At 39.6% G+C, this 17505-nt stretch overlaps 1 protein-coding gene across 9 annotated transcripts in view; it reads left to right on the top strand.

Moving 5' to 3' along the window:
* The window catches only part of LOC117258846 (potassium voltage-gated channel subfamily KQT member 2-like), a 43294-nt gene extending 28818 nt beyond the window's left edge, over positions 1–14476 (top strand). The window contains exons 11-18 of one of the 9 annotated variants that reach the window (XM_078170242.1): positions 1105–1310; positions 5098–5145; positions 5432–5449; positions 6214–6319; positions 8493–8624; positions 9255–9323; positions 10150–10243; positions 10977–14476. In XM_078170242.1, coding sequence (XP_078026368.1) covers positions 1105–1310; positions 5098–5145; positions 5432–5449; positions 6214–6319; positions 8493–8624; positions 9255–9323; positions 10150–10243; positions 10977–11831 — 1528 coding nt within the window. In that variant the 3' untranslated portion in view covers positions 11832–14476. Of the gene's footprint in view, positions 1–193; positions 924–1104; positions 1311–5097; positions 5146–5431; positions 5450–6213; positions 6320–8492; positions 8625–9254; positions 9324–10149; positions 10244–10976 lie in introns of those variants that run through there. The other 8 variants (XM_078170236.1, XM_078170238.1, XM_078170243.1 and 5 more) reach the window with 8 other exon arrangements.
* Positions 14477–17505: the final 3029 nt, after the last annotated feature.

Below are 17505 nucleotides of genomic sequence, written 5' to 3'. Positions count from 1 at the left end.
CATGTGGAAAATTAACAGACATTCATCTATTTATAAGTGTTAATTCATGATATAAAACAGTTGCAAATGAATTATAAATTATTGTTACAATAAAGTGTTACTGGCATCACAGTATGACACACACTGCTGTTATTGTGACTGTATCCACTGCTACTATATCTTTTTGTGTCTCCTCTACTGCCCGCCACTCCAGTAATGAAAATGCACACAAAGACAGACTTTGCGGGTGCTGTCCGAGAGCTATTAGGTATAGTTGCTGCACAGAAACTAACAACTGCACTGCAACTCTCGTGTGTGTGTCTCCTTCCATTCCTGCCTCTGTTCCTCTCCTTCTTTAAACACAAGTAAAGGTAGAGGAATCACAGTATAAGGGCTTTTTTAAAAGATTATATGTAACAGTGAACAATACAATCTGACTTTACTTTTTACAGTCTAATGCAGCTCTGTCGATGTCTACATTAAAGAGCTAATCTGCCCATCTTTTTCTTTTTTCTCTGGAAAAAAATATATATTTACATCCTTGTTTACCGCCCTGTCACAGTTGATTTATGGTTTCTGTTTAGTAATGTCTTTATGCACTTGATTTGCTTGCTGCCTTTTCTTTGCCTAATCAGCACTTCTGTTCAGCAGGCCAGGTGCATATTGCTGAGTACCTAACAATGCGTTTCCTTTGACCAATTCCCGTGTATGAGGCGGAGCGTACAGTACGATGGTGAATTATTTTGCATGATTTGTGTTCACTTTTTGCACACAGTGAGACCACAGCTCTTCCTTTTTGAGACGTGCAGTGTCACTTTGCTTCCCATGCATGCTTGCTTGTAGCTTCCTGCTGCTTGCCTGACCCACTGAATGCTCCACTGTGTTCGTATGTGGACATGGCTCCTTCTGCTGTAGGACATTGCCCATTTTGCATTGCCACCGAGGTAAGATTTCTTATCACATCAGCGCTGAAATCGACAAATTCCCCAAGATTACACTTAAAGCAACGCAGCAGTAGGATAAAGACATTTAGTTACAGATATTTGTGCACTTTGATTTAATGATGCTGTAAAAACAAACTATTAAATTGGTTACATTTCCCTTCTCATTACCTGCTCTCTGTAGTCGAAAGGCCAGCCTGAAGGACAAGGTGTTCCCCAGTCCTTCCAAGGCCCCGGTGGCCAAGGGGAAAGCTCAGTCTCCAGGGGCAGATGATGGGGCCGAGGCGAGTCCCAGCAAAGTCGCCAAGAGCTGGAGCTTCACTGAGAAGAACCGAGGGCCAAAGACCGCCTTCAGGGTCCGGGGCAGCACCTCACGCCAAAACTCAGAGGGTGAGGAAACTCCACACAGTAGAGAATAATGAGTCTTAGAGTATGGACTAGGGTTTGACACATATGGAGTCTTGAAGCATAGTACCACTATGACTACTTTTGTTTTAGGAATAGCAAATAGATGATTATTCATAGCAAAATAGATTATATATTCCCTCCATAATTGTTTTCATGTTAAAGTGGAAAGTCTCTGAAACAGCATTTAAACCTTCACAAAACACTTTAAATAGTTTGCAGCTGTTTCGGGAAATAGCTCGACATTTTGGGAAATTGGCTTATTCGCCTTCACGCTGAGAGTTAGATGAGAAGATCAATATCTGAAAGGTTAAAAGAAGGTGGTCACCCTTATGTTACAAAGGTGCTTTGTTCCCCAGCTCTATATTCTTATCCTATAACACACACTTTACATCTGTCTTCCTAGTGATTTAAAAGATTTACAAATGTTTCTTGATATAAACTACCATTGTCTCAGACTGGTAATGTCTATCTGCACAGTTCAAATTGAATGGTAAAAATCTGTTCAGCCATTTTGCAGATATCAAGGTCTAAAATCAAGAAAACTGTCTTGCCCACAAATTTGAGGGCGTAGATTTTAAGGAGTGTCAAATCTATGGGTTAGCTTAGCTGTGGCTGAATGATGACCCAAGAAACACATTTTGAACATATAGGAATGAATGGTCTTAATGTATCATATTAAGAGGATACTGAGCTTGCGAACAAGGGACCCTGTGAACAACGCTCCCAAAAAGATGACGGAGATAGTTAGCTTAGCTTAGCATCAAGAATGGGGGCGGTAGTAAACAACTGTCTCTGTCCAAATGTAGCAAAATCCACCCACCAGCACCAAGTGGCAACGTCTGGGGCTGAAAAATGAAGCCAACGCCAAAGTGCCAAAAACTGCAGTTTCTCTAATGGCCACTTAAAGCTGGCTACAAGAACAAGTAATTTCCCATAGACCCCCACGTCAAAATGCCCAACTTCACAGCGGTTACAAAACGGTTTTGGTCTTGAAAGTGAATTTTTTCCCTTCATGACAGCTGTGCAGGGAGTAAATTTTTACATAACTCACCCATTTAAATGTTACTAAGGCTTAAAGTTATACACAATTCCGTCCGTGGCCCCTGCACCTTGCTCCTCTACTCCACCCTCTTGTAAGTATAAATTAAATATGGTCACTTCTGGCTCCAAACATCTAAGATCTATGACACCTGTAAAGCTCACTAAATATATCTTGTTTGTTTTAATTGGAAAATAAAAAGAGCAGCATGCAGTTCTAGAACATAATCCCCTTTGTGAAACCACAACTTGTCTAACTTGTCTATACCTTCTGCTTCAACTTTATATTCAGCATGAGAGGGGGAGCATTTAAGAACGGAGGATGTGGGATGCTGTACAGATCGTAAGGGCCCTTTCAAGCAAAATTGTGTTTTGTGATTCTTGGCTGTAGAAAGAGACTTGACTGTCAATCTTTTCATCTAACATCCCAGCAATCTCCAAAAGTTCAAGCTGTTTCTTTAAGCCAATATCAGCTGCTTCGTGTTACATTGTTGAGAAACTGAGCTCCTTTACGATGTTTAAAATGAAGATTAATATTTCACACAACTGTGGTGAACAAGAGGTCTCTAATATATTTTGCTGTGCACACAACAAGCCTTCATAAAAGGAAAATGCACGGTGTCCAGTATTTTAGAAAACTAACATATTCATCTAATTTTAGTGGAGACATGAAGTCAAATCTACCCTTTAGTAACGCTTTTTGTGTAATTTAATCTATTGGTGATGAGATCACAAGCTACTGTTAATGGATCTTTCCACAGTAATGAATTTAGTTGATGTGGACGGATTTACATCACAAAGCTTTGTGTGGCTGTGTGTGGCTCCATGCCAGCTGAAGGCCAAAATGTCATCAGCTGTGTGTTTTTAGAGGGAGGAGTTAAGGGCTCTTAATTAATTACAATCGAGCCTCTTTAAGATGCAGTCATTGTGCAGACTGTGCAGAAACTGTCATGCAGGTAATGTTGCTGTAAAGTTTCTCCTACATGTATTCAAACATACAGACAGGGGTTGCATTTGAAATCACATACTTAGGCACTGCATATTACATACTCAAACCGTATGCACAGCATACTGCATACTATATTAACAATTGGCTTTGCTATGACTGACAACCTGTTCACAAGGAAGTACACTCATGCAGTATGTCTTGTCTGTATCACATAACTTTATCGATAATGATGTTAACAGTCTGTGCTACAGCTGAGTAAAAATTGTTTTTCACAAATGGAACTTGTATCCACAAGATAATGACCTTGTTCCCACAAGATAAATACCTTATTTCCACAACATAAATAACTCATTCCCACAAGATAATGAACTTGCTCCCACAAAACAACAGCTTGCTCCCACAAGATAATTTACTTGTTCCTGGAAGATAATTAACCTGTTCCCACAAAATAATGAACTTGTTCCATCAAGATAATTAACTTGTTCCCACATGATAATTAACTTGTATTCACAAGATAATTAACTTGTTCCCACAAGATAATAACTTGTTCCCACAAGATAATGAACTTGTTCCCACATGATAATTAACTTGTATTCACAAGATAATGAACTTGTTCCCACAAGATAATAACTTGTGCGCACAGATAATGAACTTGTTCCCACAAGATAATGAACTTGTTCCCACATGATAATTAACTTGTATTTACAAGATAATGAACTTGCGCCCACAAGATAATAACTTGTGCGCACAGATGAATAACTTGTTCCCTCAAGATTATAACTTGTCCACACAGATTAAGAACTTGTTCCCACAAGAAAATTAACTTGTTCCCACCAGCTAATTACCTTGTTTCCACAACATAAATAACTTGTTCCCACAAGATAATTAATGTGTTCCCACTAGATAATGAACTTGTTCCCACCAGATAATTACCTTGTTTCCACAACATAAATAACTTTTGCAGACAGATAATAACTTGTTTCCACAAGAAAATGAGCTTGTTTCCACAAGATAATTAACTTGTTCCCACAAGAACATTTAACTTGTACCCACAATATAATGAACTTGTGCTCACAAGATCAAAAATGATTATCTTGTATGCACAAGGTAAGTCACCTTTTGGAACTTTAGGGACTCCGTACACGTTACCTCTTCCATTCAACTCAAAATTTTTCCAGTATTATATGATGGCAAATGAAAATAATAAATAATTCAGAAAGTACATTATATATGTGAGCTCCTGCATTGTTTTCTCTTGACTGTACCCGATCACTCGCCATCATTCGTGATCATTTTATTCAGCTGTTATTTATTTTAACTGTATGCCTCACAGTCCGCCATTGAATAGTCTGAGGATCTGCAATACGTTTTGGGGTCTTTGAGTATGTCCAGTAAGCTTATGTTTCATACTCAGAAATTCTTGCTAAGCCAGTATACACCCGTGCCTTTCTTGTGTACACAAAATCCACATACAATGCAGTATGAAAGCACTACATACTCAATTTTATGTCACACTTAGTATGCATAGCATGTCAGTATGCCATTTCAAACAGACCCAGGGAGGAACATTTCAACATTTTAGGTCTGTTGGTTTTGGATGTTGGTGTCCAGCCATCATTTGCTGCTAGACAGCCCAGCTGCATCCATATGTCATCCAGGCCACTGTGTCACTATCAACAAATATACTTCTCTCCTTCACCATTTCTTTGCCTTTTTGTTTGAACCAATTTGAACCAATTCTCATTAGCTGTTTTTCTTCTTCCGCTTCATGGCATGTTAAAGTGCTGATTGAAATGCAGGATGAAGACACTGGACTGAAGAGTTCTCCAGGTTAGACAAGTCATCATGACATGTCTTCAATTTAGACTGTGATATACTCTGTAATGTATATTGCTGTATAGTTTTTACCATACATGTTATATTAAGATTTATAATATATGCAGTTTGGTAGGTGTAAATGTAAGAGAAGAGAGACCAGTCCTTTCAAACATGAACCAGAAATCATTCAGTGGACTCCACAAGTTCCCATGTTTGGAATTGATTTGTCTGTCATTGTCATCCTGCTAGAATCCATAACAAATCTTTCTCCATGTCTCTCCTCTCTCTCTCTTTGCAGCAATTGAAGGTTTAATAAGTAAGACTTTGGGATATTTTGTTGGTTGGCTATTATGTGGGAAATAATCGAAAGAAAAGTCACTAGTCTGAGAATCCTGCATGTTGAAATCTGCTGAGATTTGTTCACTTGACATGAACCCTTTTAATTTTGTTTTTTGTTTCTTATATTATTCCCCCCAGTGATGACTGAGGACTGAAGCATGAAACTAGCATGTATTTATTAGGGTTCTGAGAACTCCACACAGATGGTTATCATAGTACTTATTTACAATGGTGGTAGGCTAAGTTAATCATGGGTTCAAGTCAAGTGGTGCCAAGATAATCCAAAATTGACCCAGAGACAAAATGCCGAAAAGCCCTGCTTTATGTTGCATGAAGAGACCTCACTTTCCCTACCAGAACCTCATCTAATTTAAGATAAACTGTGATTAGGCCTTGACACCTTTGCCTGTATGCAATACATTTCAAAATCCATAGATTACAATGCTAATTTAGACTGTAATTGGTGGTGGGAAGAGAGTACTTGTCATTAAAGGTTTCAGTAAAGCTTTATCCCATCAGCACTATCCTTCAATTCTGCACCAAGTCCTTTTTTCTGTTGTTCCACAAAGGCCGCTCACTACGCTCACAAACTGGCTAACTGGCTTGAAACCAACTTGGTAATTGAATTTTGCACCTTTATTGAAAGCTAAAAGCAACAGCCCTGCTTTGCTTCTGCTGTGGTCGCTGGACGTGTAGAAGCAGATGAAATATTCTAAGATTGTCCTTGTCTTTGCTCTGTAGAGGCGAGCCTCCCAGGAGAGGAAATTGGTGATGATAAGAGCTGCCACTGTGAGTTTCTCACTCAAGAATTACCACCAGGCTTGAGGGTTACAATAAGGGCAATCTGGTAAGGACTTGCTTTAATGCCCAGTGTCAATTATGATTTGTGCTCATGACTTCTTCTTTACTTTGTGCTCATCAGTAGTGTTTTACTAGCCCTGATAGTGTTAAATTTTACAGATAAGTTTTCTTCTTTAGTTTTAGCCAACATTCATCAGTAATAATGACATTATAGTTCAAGCGAAATGTCAGTATTTATTCAACTTGAAACCTATTTTCCCATTTTAAGTGACTAATGAGCAAACTTTTTTTTGAAATGATTCCAGTATTGAGTGACAGTGCTACAGACAGCTGAAGCGAAACATGCTGCACTGCAGCATCAATGTACGTCCACTAAAAGTGCTTGTTTTTGTCACTGACAGGCTCAGATTGTTCTTATATGTGTCTGACAACATTATGGACAGGACCCTACAGAGAAATGAAAAGTTTTTCTTTACCTTTAATTTAATCCAGTCCGTTTGTTATTGTGTTTTACAAGTCTTGTGAGTTCTTGGAGGGAGAAAATAACAAACAGACCAGATCAAACAAAAAGTTTGTTTGTCAGGTCCTTTCCATAATGTTGTCAGACATTTATAATGACAAACTGAGTATGTCAGTGGCAAAAACAACAATTTTTGATGGCCGTAAATTGATGCCTCTAGTAATTACATTGCAGCCTTTGCGGCTGCCATCTGCGGCACTCTCTCTCAATAATGGACCAGTTTCAAAAGTTGTTGTTCCAGCCAGTCACTTAGACACAAAAACATGAGGAGAAAGGGTCCAGGTTGAAATTACAAAAGTTTCCCCTTTACAAATTAATCACACACAAAGTCACACAATCAGACAGATTTAAATGTCCAGGTTAGTCAGGTTAGTTTAACATACCTGGGAGAGAAAATAAAGCTGATCAGCAAAAGTATTGTTAAAACACTTTGTTGTGACCAGCAGACCAACTTTGTGGTTCAGCTTTGCCTCTGGATTATTAGTGAGAATTCAGGAGCGTTCACTTTTGGTTTAAATAAAGTGGTTGGATCTAATCTGGCTTAACTGTCGACTTGTTTAGAACCTGCGTGATTGCTTTGATGCTCGTGTTTTCTTGCCCTATTTGAATTTGTTGTTATGGTTTCAGATCTCAGCAATCGCTGTGGTGAGTTTAGGGGTATAACCAACAGAAAGGATGACGAAAATTATGAAAACTGAGCATGAGGGTTAATTCTTGACCTTAGACATAGTACTTTAGCAAAAATAATTTACTGGTATTTAAGTAGATTTTTCCGGAGCATTCAATCACATCTAACAGTCTTTGCCAGTGGTGTATATGACCACCTGTTATGGCCTTACCAAAGTTCCATATCCAGATCATGTGATGTCAAGTGTGATGCAGTCAAAAGCTCTGGTTAAAGCTAACAAGAGGGATTTGATTTAAGATTATATTTGTCTACAAAAACCCATTTAAAATACCACTATATCTCAGGTTATAAAGAATTACAGTATCAGAAGGAAAACAGTTTTCAACATCTACTGTGTCAAATGATCATAATAGGCATTTTAAACTAAAGACATGTCACAGTAGGAAAAGCACGGATTAGAATTTAAAAAAAAATGTTGGCTGAGATCAAATTAGCTGCTTCAGTTCATTGTTTTTAGCAACACTTGTGAAATTTCATAAAGTCAGAATTTATGCTATGCACAACCCAATCCCTAGGATAAATGTTGGCATTGAACATTTATGCAAACCACAGTTATTTTGCATTTGTAGGCTATGTTATCATGTAGCAAACATGTTGAAACTTTACCTTTCTTTACATTTCAACAACACTGCAGTTAATGTGTGTTTAGATTTAGGCACAAAAAACATTTGATTATGGTTAGAAAAAGATCATGTTTTGGCTTAAAATACCCAATTTTGGTAGCACTTTCCCATTTGGAAATGCAGCGATGCTTCAGTCAAAACAACCACTTTTTGTGGCACTATCCTTGGCTGGAAATACAACCAAGGGTCGCTAAAAAATACCAGCTTTGTTGTTTGTTGGACTGAAATTGTGCTCACTTTAGAAACGTCAGTATATGTATGAAATGTACAAATGTAACGTATCCATAGTTTGCGTAACAGTGCCAACATTTTCTTCTGTCAACTGAAAGAAAAAAGGCCTGCTTGTGTCTCTGTGTTTCTCATGAGAAAATAATGTGTCCTCTCTCAGCATCATGAAGTTTCTGGTGTCAAAGCGGAGGTTCAAAGAGAGCTTGCGGCCTTATGATGTCATGGATGTGATTGAGCAGTACTCTGCAGGTCACCTGGACATGCTGTCTCGCATTAAGAACCTGCAGTCCAGGCAAGTGAACGTTCTCTATACAGTATATTAAAGTTTTAATCTGACCCAGACTCACTTCCAGGTTGTTTCAGTGCCAATAACCTGTCTTACTGTCACGTTCACTGTGAGCCTAAATGTGAATGTCAGGATGGATATAGAGGACACATGGAAGCATTTCCAGAGTTCAATAATCTGTTTTAATTTAGTATGATAACAGAGATGTGATTCAATAATATGTTTGTGCCGGATACACACATGTTATGACACACAAGTCATTGATTTGCCTGTTTCATTTGTCCAACGACATGTGTTGCATTCAGATCTCAGTTTTATGTCTTTAACATTTGTATATTCAAATATGATTCACTCCCTCAGCTTTGAATGCGTCACAAATTCATTTTAGATTTAACATTGATGTATAATTCACATTGTCTTATGAGCTCCTCACATTTTGATCCCCTTAAGGTCTAACATGTAGAATAAATATATTCCAACAGTGAAATACATGCACTCCTCATCCACGAAGCAAGCCAGACATACCATATGTCTTGTGTGTGTGGAATATATTGAAACTTGTTCTCCATAGCTGATGTGATTCCCACGTTGCTTCATTTTGCATTGCCCTCATATCGTCTCTGTGTGCCTTGCCAGGATAGATATGATTGTGGGGCCCCCTCCCCCATCAACACCTCGCCATAAGAAGTCTACTGAAGGTCCTAGGTTAGGTTAATAGACTGCACCTTTCCGTGCAATGACCGTGTTACCAGCATTATGCTCCTTATAGTCCAAATATTGAAGCAGTCATATGCTACCTCATTATTTTGATTGACAGAACCCCTTTTGAGTTCAAGCCACTTGACCTGTCTCATTAAGCTAGATGACTGAGTTAAAGCAATGTTAAACATTTTATGTTAAATAGAATCAAGAAAAGGGTTTGATAAACTGCTTTGCGTCAAACATTTTGAGGATGTTGTCTCATGTCTCAGGGATGTTTGCCTCGTATGTCACATTATATCAGCTGCTGTCAGGAAAAGGCAAAAAAAGAAGAAAAAGCGAGACATCCCGCTGCTTTTCTCACTGAATGTTAATGAGCCGTGTCATGTGGCCTCACTCAACAGGGGTTTGACAGTGCTAGATGCTTGCTCTCATATTGGAGAGACAGAAGGAGAGCTCCCCTAGCAGGATGCAATGGAAATGAAGCATGAAGCACAACAGAAGCATGCCAAGTGATGCATTTTGGTCCTTAGACAAAATGTCCCCACTATTCACACCTTGTCACATTTAAGACTATTCTCATAATGCATGCATCCACACCATCCACCTGAAATCAATGGTTTCTCATGAAATGCTCAAGTATTAGGCCGTCATTCATTCTTCCACAACATATTTCTAGCTTGATGAGTATCTCCAACATTAATGCTTTCTTTACCCAGTTTCCATGTAACAGTAGTTTACATTATGTCATCATAAACTTCTTAAGTTTAATCACATGTGGCAGAGCAGAGTGTTTTTTTTAATCTTAGATTTTACTTTTCTCAAATGCTAGAGTTGACCAGATAGTTGGTAAAGGTCCTAAAGCTGAAGGGGAGGTTGCAGATGACCCGAGCATGATGGGACGTCTGGTCAAAGTGGAGAAGCAGGTATGAATGTTTCCTCCAGCTATGTAAAAGTAGCACGAGACAGTTAATGCTGAAGCCAGTCACTGGACTGTTTGTAATTCATGTTTACATCTTTCTGGTGATCAATAGTCCACTGTAGGATTCAAGGGAATATCTGGGCAGAAATGGAATATAATATGTTTTTTTCAAGTGCATAATCACCAAATCACCAATCACAAAAAATAACTTGTGTGTGTTGTGTTTTTATTCTGTTTATATTTACAAACGGAGTGGGTCCTCTCCCACTTAGTCTGCCATGTTGTTTCTACAGTGGCCCAGAACAGACAAACCAAACTCTGACTTTAGATAGGGCCATTTGCGTTGTTTTTGCGTTGGCCATCATAGTTAGCAGCCCCTTCATAACAAGCAGTACAGAAAAGCATATTTTTTTTTAACATGATCCTGTGTTATTCAGTGTTTTTACCGGTTTAAATCATTTGTTTTTGAGAAGAAGAGACTTCTGCTTATACTGTAGTTCCTGGAAAAAGAAACCTGCTGAATATCTGGATCTTAAGTTATCAGATAAAAAAGGTGAGAACAGATTAGCAAGTGCTGGGCTAGCGGCCCATCTCTGATAAGCTGAACAACATAGGAGAAACACTGATTTGTAACGTGAAACTGCTTTATTCATTGAATTTTACTGGATCTTGGATCTTACAGGCTAATCTGGAGATGGAACACCTTTTCAACACTGTGTTATTCTTTCTTTCTGCAGGTGGTCTGTATGGACAGGAAACTTGATTTCCTGGTCAATGTGTATGTGCAGCGTATGGGCATCCCTCGTTCGGAAACAGAGGCCTTTTTCAACTCCAAAGAGCCGTATCCCGCCCCGCCTTACCACAGCCCGGAGGAGAGCAAGCAGGAGAAGGAGGGTAAAGAAGAGGTGAAGGAGGAAAAGGAGATTCAGACATGCTCAGCTGCAGATGTCCCGTGCTCTGATGGGTCTTTAGAAAAAAAAGATCCTTTACTGGGTCGCTCTGTGGCGAGATCAGTGGGTACTCCTTCTGGAAGTCACAGTCGTCCCTCTACCTCCTGGCAGCACCAGCTGCAGCACCCACTCAGCCAGCCTGCCTGGAACAGCAGTGTGGCCAACACACCTTCACCGGTCGGTGGCAACGGCGATCATTCGCCCACCCTGTTCCGCCTTCCGCCTCCACCTGCTCCAGTTCACGACCGATCCTCCTCTGGCCAGGGTGGCAGCGGCAGAGATAGCTCCCAGAGCAGGAGGCGCCACAGGAGGCAGAGGTGTCAGCAGGATGCCACCGCCGTGGAGAGCGACACATCTCTATCCATCCCGTCTGTTGACCATGAGGAGCTGGAGCGCTCCTTTAGCGGCTTCAGCATCTCCCAGGCCAAGGAGGACTTCTTTGGGCCTTCTTTCTTTACAGGCTCAGGAGGGGTTGCTGGAGCAGGGACTGAGGCCGCAGCTGGACATTCCCTCTGTGCTAGGGTCAGACCCTTCATAGCAGAGGGAGAATCAGACACAGACTCTGACCTCTACGCTCCCTCTCCTCTGTCCTTCACTGGAGAGGTTGCATCGGGAGACAGGGCATGGCCAGGACTGAAGTAGGCCTGGAGGGACTGCTCCGCCTGTCAGAGAGGCTCGTGGTGAAAGAGATCGGTGCTTCAATTGGCATCAGGAGACCTATCATGAGACTTTGTAGCCAACTGACTGACTGTTGCTGCTGATGATGTTATTACAAACTATTTTAGGTTAAGTGAATGGTTATGATTAGCAGTTTATTACTGAAGATGGAAAATGTCCTAATGAAAACAAAGGGGTGTTACTTTTTGTTTGTGATGTAACACTTTACAAGCAGTGCTTAATACCAGTTGCATTGCATCCATTAAGATCTTGTTTAAACAGAAAAATAGATGTTTAGGGGCATTTCTTTGAAGAGACAGTATACGCCAAAATAAAAAATAAATAAATAAATAAAAATACATATTTTTTCTCTTACCCATAGTGCTATTTATCAGTCTTGAGTGTTGGAGATTTCGGCCGTACTGATGTCTGCCTTCTCTTGAATATAATGGAACTAGATGGTACTTGGCTTGTGGCGCTCTAAGCCCCAATGAAAAAAAAACGAAAGTAAGAAAAAGAAAAAAAATGAAAAAACCAATGCCTTTTCCAGAGATCATGATGCGGTTACTGAAAATAATCCACAGACCTTTCATGTAGGAACTATTTCCTGTTTGCAGAACTACACCTGCCTAACAATATCACCACCAAGAAGGAAGTGTGCATCTACTCATGGACGAGAGGCTCGTGGTCATGGCAGTGTGAGATGTAAACATTAATGGCATCCTCCTCAGCTGAGCTGTAACGTTAGCTAGCTCAGTGATGCTACGTGAGTTAGCAGTAGATGCATGTTTCCTTCTGCATGGTGATACAGTTGGTGGGTGTAGTTTGAAAGAAAATAATTCCTACATGAAACTGCTCACAACAAGGTCTGTGGATTATCTTGAGTAACCGGGTCCTCATTTCTGGAAAGAGACATTGCTGTTGAGTTTTTCAATTTTATTTATTTATTTATTTATGTTTGTTTCTTTGAGCACCAGAAGCCAAGTTCCATCTAGTTACATTATATTGGAGAGAAGGCATCTCTAAGGCCGATATCTCCAACACTCAGCAACTTGCACCAAAACAATCTGATAAATAGCACTATGGGTAAATATGGATTTACTGTCCCTTTAACCTGGGATTTTTGTTGTATTTATTAATGATGAAAGGTACATGAGAGTATAAATGTGTGATAGTGTGATTTATGACACTTCATTTTGCATTGGAACTTATACTTGGCATTGATTTGTATGAAACATACAAGAGAAAATCACCTTGATTTCTTTTATGAATAGCGAGTGCATTTCAGCACTTTTTCTGTTCCACTGACCACTTTAACTTTCAAAACCTAGTGGGAGTTAGTAATGCAAGATTGTTTCAGTCCTATCACATGGTTAGTATAGTGTCTTGATAACTTCTATACCTTTGAATGACTTGAGGTGTTATGATGCCAAAACCTTAGCTATGATAATCAATTAGATTCTTGCAGAGTAAAAAAAGAAAATGTGCTTGCTTTTCAGCATCATTAATTCAGCCTGGTGTTTACTGAATACTACAGAAGAACTCCCCTCAAAAGTGTTGCAGATACTTCCCCACCAATAAACCAGTGAACCTGCTGCATGGCATGTTAAATGGTTGATTTATAGACTGTGTTAAGCAGGCTACAAAACCAGACGACAGTGGCAGAAAGTCAGCTGAAAAGTTCCACGAGCATTTCTCTTCTATACAGACAAGCAAAAGGGTGAATAAAACATGAAAATGTGCATGCATGACTGGTTTCAAGCTATAATGTGTTCATTTTTATGGGGCTTTTGCTTGAGTTCCAATCATGTAAATGCAGCCTGAGCTTGCTAATTTCAATGGCTCTTCTTTTCTGGGCAAATATGTCCACAAATTATGTACGCGTTCAATACAAAGGCAGATGTTTAATGCCACATATGGAAACAATATGGGCTCAAATGGACATTAGCTCATATGTTTTTTATTGTTATCACACAGCGTGCAATGTTGAAGATGGACTCAATAAATCACATGGGAGACTAGATACTTAGAGAAGATGGTGTTCAGCCTGCATTGCATAGGTCAGTCATTTAGACTCTGCTGCTGTTAGTTCTGCACTAAATGAGGAAATGCAATAAAAAGCAAGCAAGGCAATCAAGAACCATCCTTTACCAATATTAACATGGCCTTATTTTTCACCAAAAACCATTGTTTTGTAAGTGAGCAAATCAACACTTTCATTCTGAACATTTCATAAACATAGTGCAAGTGCATTTTAAAGTGTTGTATAGGAAGTTCAGTGGCCTGAGAGTAGTTGTTGTGTTACAGTCTTAGCCACTGATCATGCTAAAACCATGGGATTCATAGGGACATCTGAAGCATGAACAGGTCTTATTAAAACCAACCCGAGTCATAGCAAATTGAACATTTTAGCATTGACACTGAAACTATCATTTAGTAGAGACTCTTCACACAAGATACATGATCCATATTTTTTCAGAAAAGAAGAAACAAACCTGCTGGCATGTTTTCTACAACCCAAAGAGAGGACCTGTAGGGTTTTTACATGACACAGTAGCTCTTTGTTTGTCACCATCATGTAACTGCACCTTCTTCTTCTTCAATAATAAAACTTTGTACATCACTGAAAATCACCTCTTTGGTCTCCTGTTTTTGCTGTATGTTGTGTCAATGAAGCAATACTGTGTCGTGTTCAAACAAGACTGTGAGAAGCGAATCAGCTGTGTGGTGTAACAGTGGGCACGTATCAGTAGATGGCAATCAAGAGCTGCAGTTGAGTGGAGAGTCTTTGTTAAAACATATGTGATGGGAGCTGAGATAGAATAAAGATCTGCAACAAAATTTCTTCATCTGATTCATATGTTTAACTACAGACTTTTTTTGCTTTATTATAAAGTGTGAAGGTTTTAATGTGTAACTTATATAAATATTATATTTGCACTATTATTTACTATATTACCAAATAGAAAGGATAAGCACCAGCTGAGGGCTTTCATTGTAACCCTTAGGGCAACCCAAACATTGTTCTTATTAGCTATGGTAGGTACGTTTTTTGTTGGGGTTTTTTTTTTGGACAAATATGACTTTTTTTTTTTTTAACAACCATCACTATATCATAACAGTTGTGCATGAGACAAGATAATCTGTAAATAAAAAAAACACGCTCCTCTGTCTCTTTGCAGTGCTCCTAATGGTCTTTGCAAGAATCACAAAAACAACCAGTCAGAGCCGAGGAGTCTCTCACACAGCCGTCAATCATGTCAATCACTGCTCATGAACAGCAGTCAAACTGTCAAACTATGCAGCGCTGATCAAATATAAATCAAGACTCTGTTACTGCATTGCTTATTTCTTGCCTCAAATGCTTTCAGAAACATATTTTAGCATACTGTTAAGTTTGAATTAAGAAAGTTTGCTACGGTAAGTGGGCAGTGCTTCGTTTCAGCTTGACTTTTTTCAGTATGGTAGCCGGGTCACAAACTTTCTCAACGCAGTCACATAATCTTGACTTGTTTTTGATGAGCACTACCTAGTTTGACAGTTTGGCCACAGTTCACAAGCAGTGAGTGACATGATTGACAGATGTTCTCTGTGAAAATGGCCTGTGATTGGTCAAACTCTCCTGTCACAGGTTAGACTATTTAAAGCCTTAAAACAGAGCCAAGCAGACGTGCAGAAGTCTAGTGCTCTCTCAGACCACTTGAAATACAATATGTTCAAAGGCTATTGTGGGATTTTTGCCCAGTGACACCAAAATGAAACTGGGTACCTTAGCTGTAATAACGAATTCATTAACCATTAATAACATCATTAGTTACTGCGTCTAACCTCTTCATATATGACTTATGAGAAAGTGGTGCCTGGAAAAGCTGTCTATGGGATTGTGGAGCCTGACTGCAGGGATTTGTTCCAATTCTGCCACAAGAGCATTAGTGAAGTCACAAACTGCCAATGGGCATTAAGGCCCGGCTCACAGTCTGTGCTCCAGTTCATCCCAAAGGTGCTGGATGGGGTTGAGTTCAGGGCTCTGCAGGTTGATCAAATTCTTACACACCAAATTTAGAAAAACATTTATTTTCAGACCTCGCTTTCAAAGGGGCCATCCCCAAAATGGTGCAACAAAGCTGGAAACACTTTATTGATCAATTGTAACATGCAACATAAACATTACCTAGAGCTAAGGGGCCAAACTATGAAAAACAGCCCTAGACTAAATGTACACAAATGCATGTGGTGTGTCCACATAGATTTGACCATATAGTTTCATGACCATATAGTTTGTCGTGTTGTAAGATGTGTTGCTCTGCTTACAATAAACACAGGCCGTTAACATTACATTTGCAAACAAACAATAGAAGAGACAGCAGCGCGACTGCAACCTGTTCCACTACTTCAAGTAATTTCTTGTTTAACTTTTGTTGTGTCTTACCCGTCAGTCATGTAATAATTTGTGATTTTAAAGCAGCTGTGCGGAACTTTCCATTTTCGTTGATTATAGCGCCCCTTTTGGTCGAAGCGGTATGACACCCACAGTCTGGTGTCGTAAAATTCCGCCTGCAGCCTTTGGCCCCATTCGTACAATCTCGACTGCAGCCGACAATTACCGCATGCATTTGTTTTGGAGAGCGAGAGGAAAACATAAATGTTCTGGTGCAGCTCTGAATTTCTTATAAACTGAGGACAGCTGCTGCTGTATATTTGTGTTCATGGTCACATTCACAGATAATTTTGTGGCGTTTATTGTAATGTTACTAGACAAAAGTTCACGTCAGCTAACGTTACATTTAACTTGCTTATAACTTCCATGTCGTCATATATTGAAGTGCAACAACGTCTAACAAGTTAACGGTATATTCTCTAAATAAAAACAAAAATTACATACCTGTCGATTAGGAAAAGGGCCAACTCGGAATCAGTTTTAAAACCTTTCAAATCTCTCAGCTCTCTCCACTTGGTGAATGCCCGACCGAGGTTTACACGGGGTCATCCCTGTTCCCCGGGTTCTATGTTCCCCAGGTTCTATGTTCCCCATTTAACCCTGCAAAAAGGTTCTATGTTCCCCGCTTACACAAAAAAGGCTCTATGTTCCCCGCGTATCCAAAAAAGGCAGGAAACATAGCAGTTGCATTAATATGTTGTTTTAACATCTCTAAACACACACACACAACGGAACATAATGGGGAGAAATTACAATCATAAACTTACCCTTTGGGCGATCTATGGTGGGCAATCTGGGCAATTATATCCTTTACAGAAGGTTTTTTAATCCAGCCGTTAAATGCAGTGTTTCAGTCAGTGCAGATTTCTTCGAGCAGCCAAAGACCAACTGGTAAGAAAAGAATAATTATCATGGCCGAAATAAAGATAAATAAGCTGTTAAGTGCAGCGTGTATTCTGGAACTCTGTTCAGTAAATCCACCATGATTATTTATTAGTTTTGTGATAAAAATAAATGTGTCTGTGGGTGCGTCCCAAGTCTCTTATTTTATACTGCTAACTCCTAACTCCTTACTTGAACCGGAAGTCGTTTGAGCTCCGCCATCTTTAAGGCCGTCTTATGTCTCTTATTCCTGCCAGTAAGGAGTTAGCGTTAGGCGTTAGGAGGGATCTGTTAGGTGCGATGAGTAAGGTAACACGAGAGGTTCCTAACAGGAAGTCT

Source organism: Epinephelus lanceolatus, chromosome 8 (assembly GCF_041903045.1).
Source record: "Epinephelus lanceolatus isolate andai-2023 chromosome 8, ASM4190304v1, whole genome shotgun sequence".
NCBI lineage: Eukaryota > Metazoa > Chordata > Actinopteri > Perciformes > Serranidae > Epinephelus > Epinephelus lanceolatus.
This window is presented reverse-complemented; position numbering and strand designations above follow the sequence as displayed.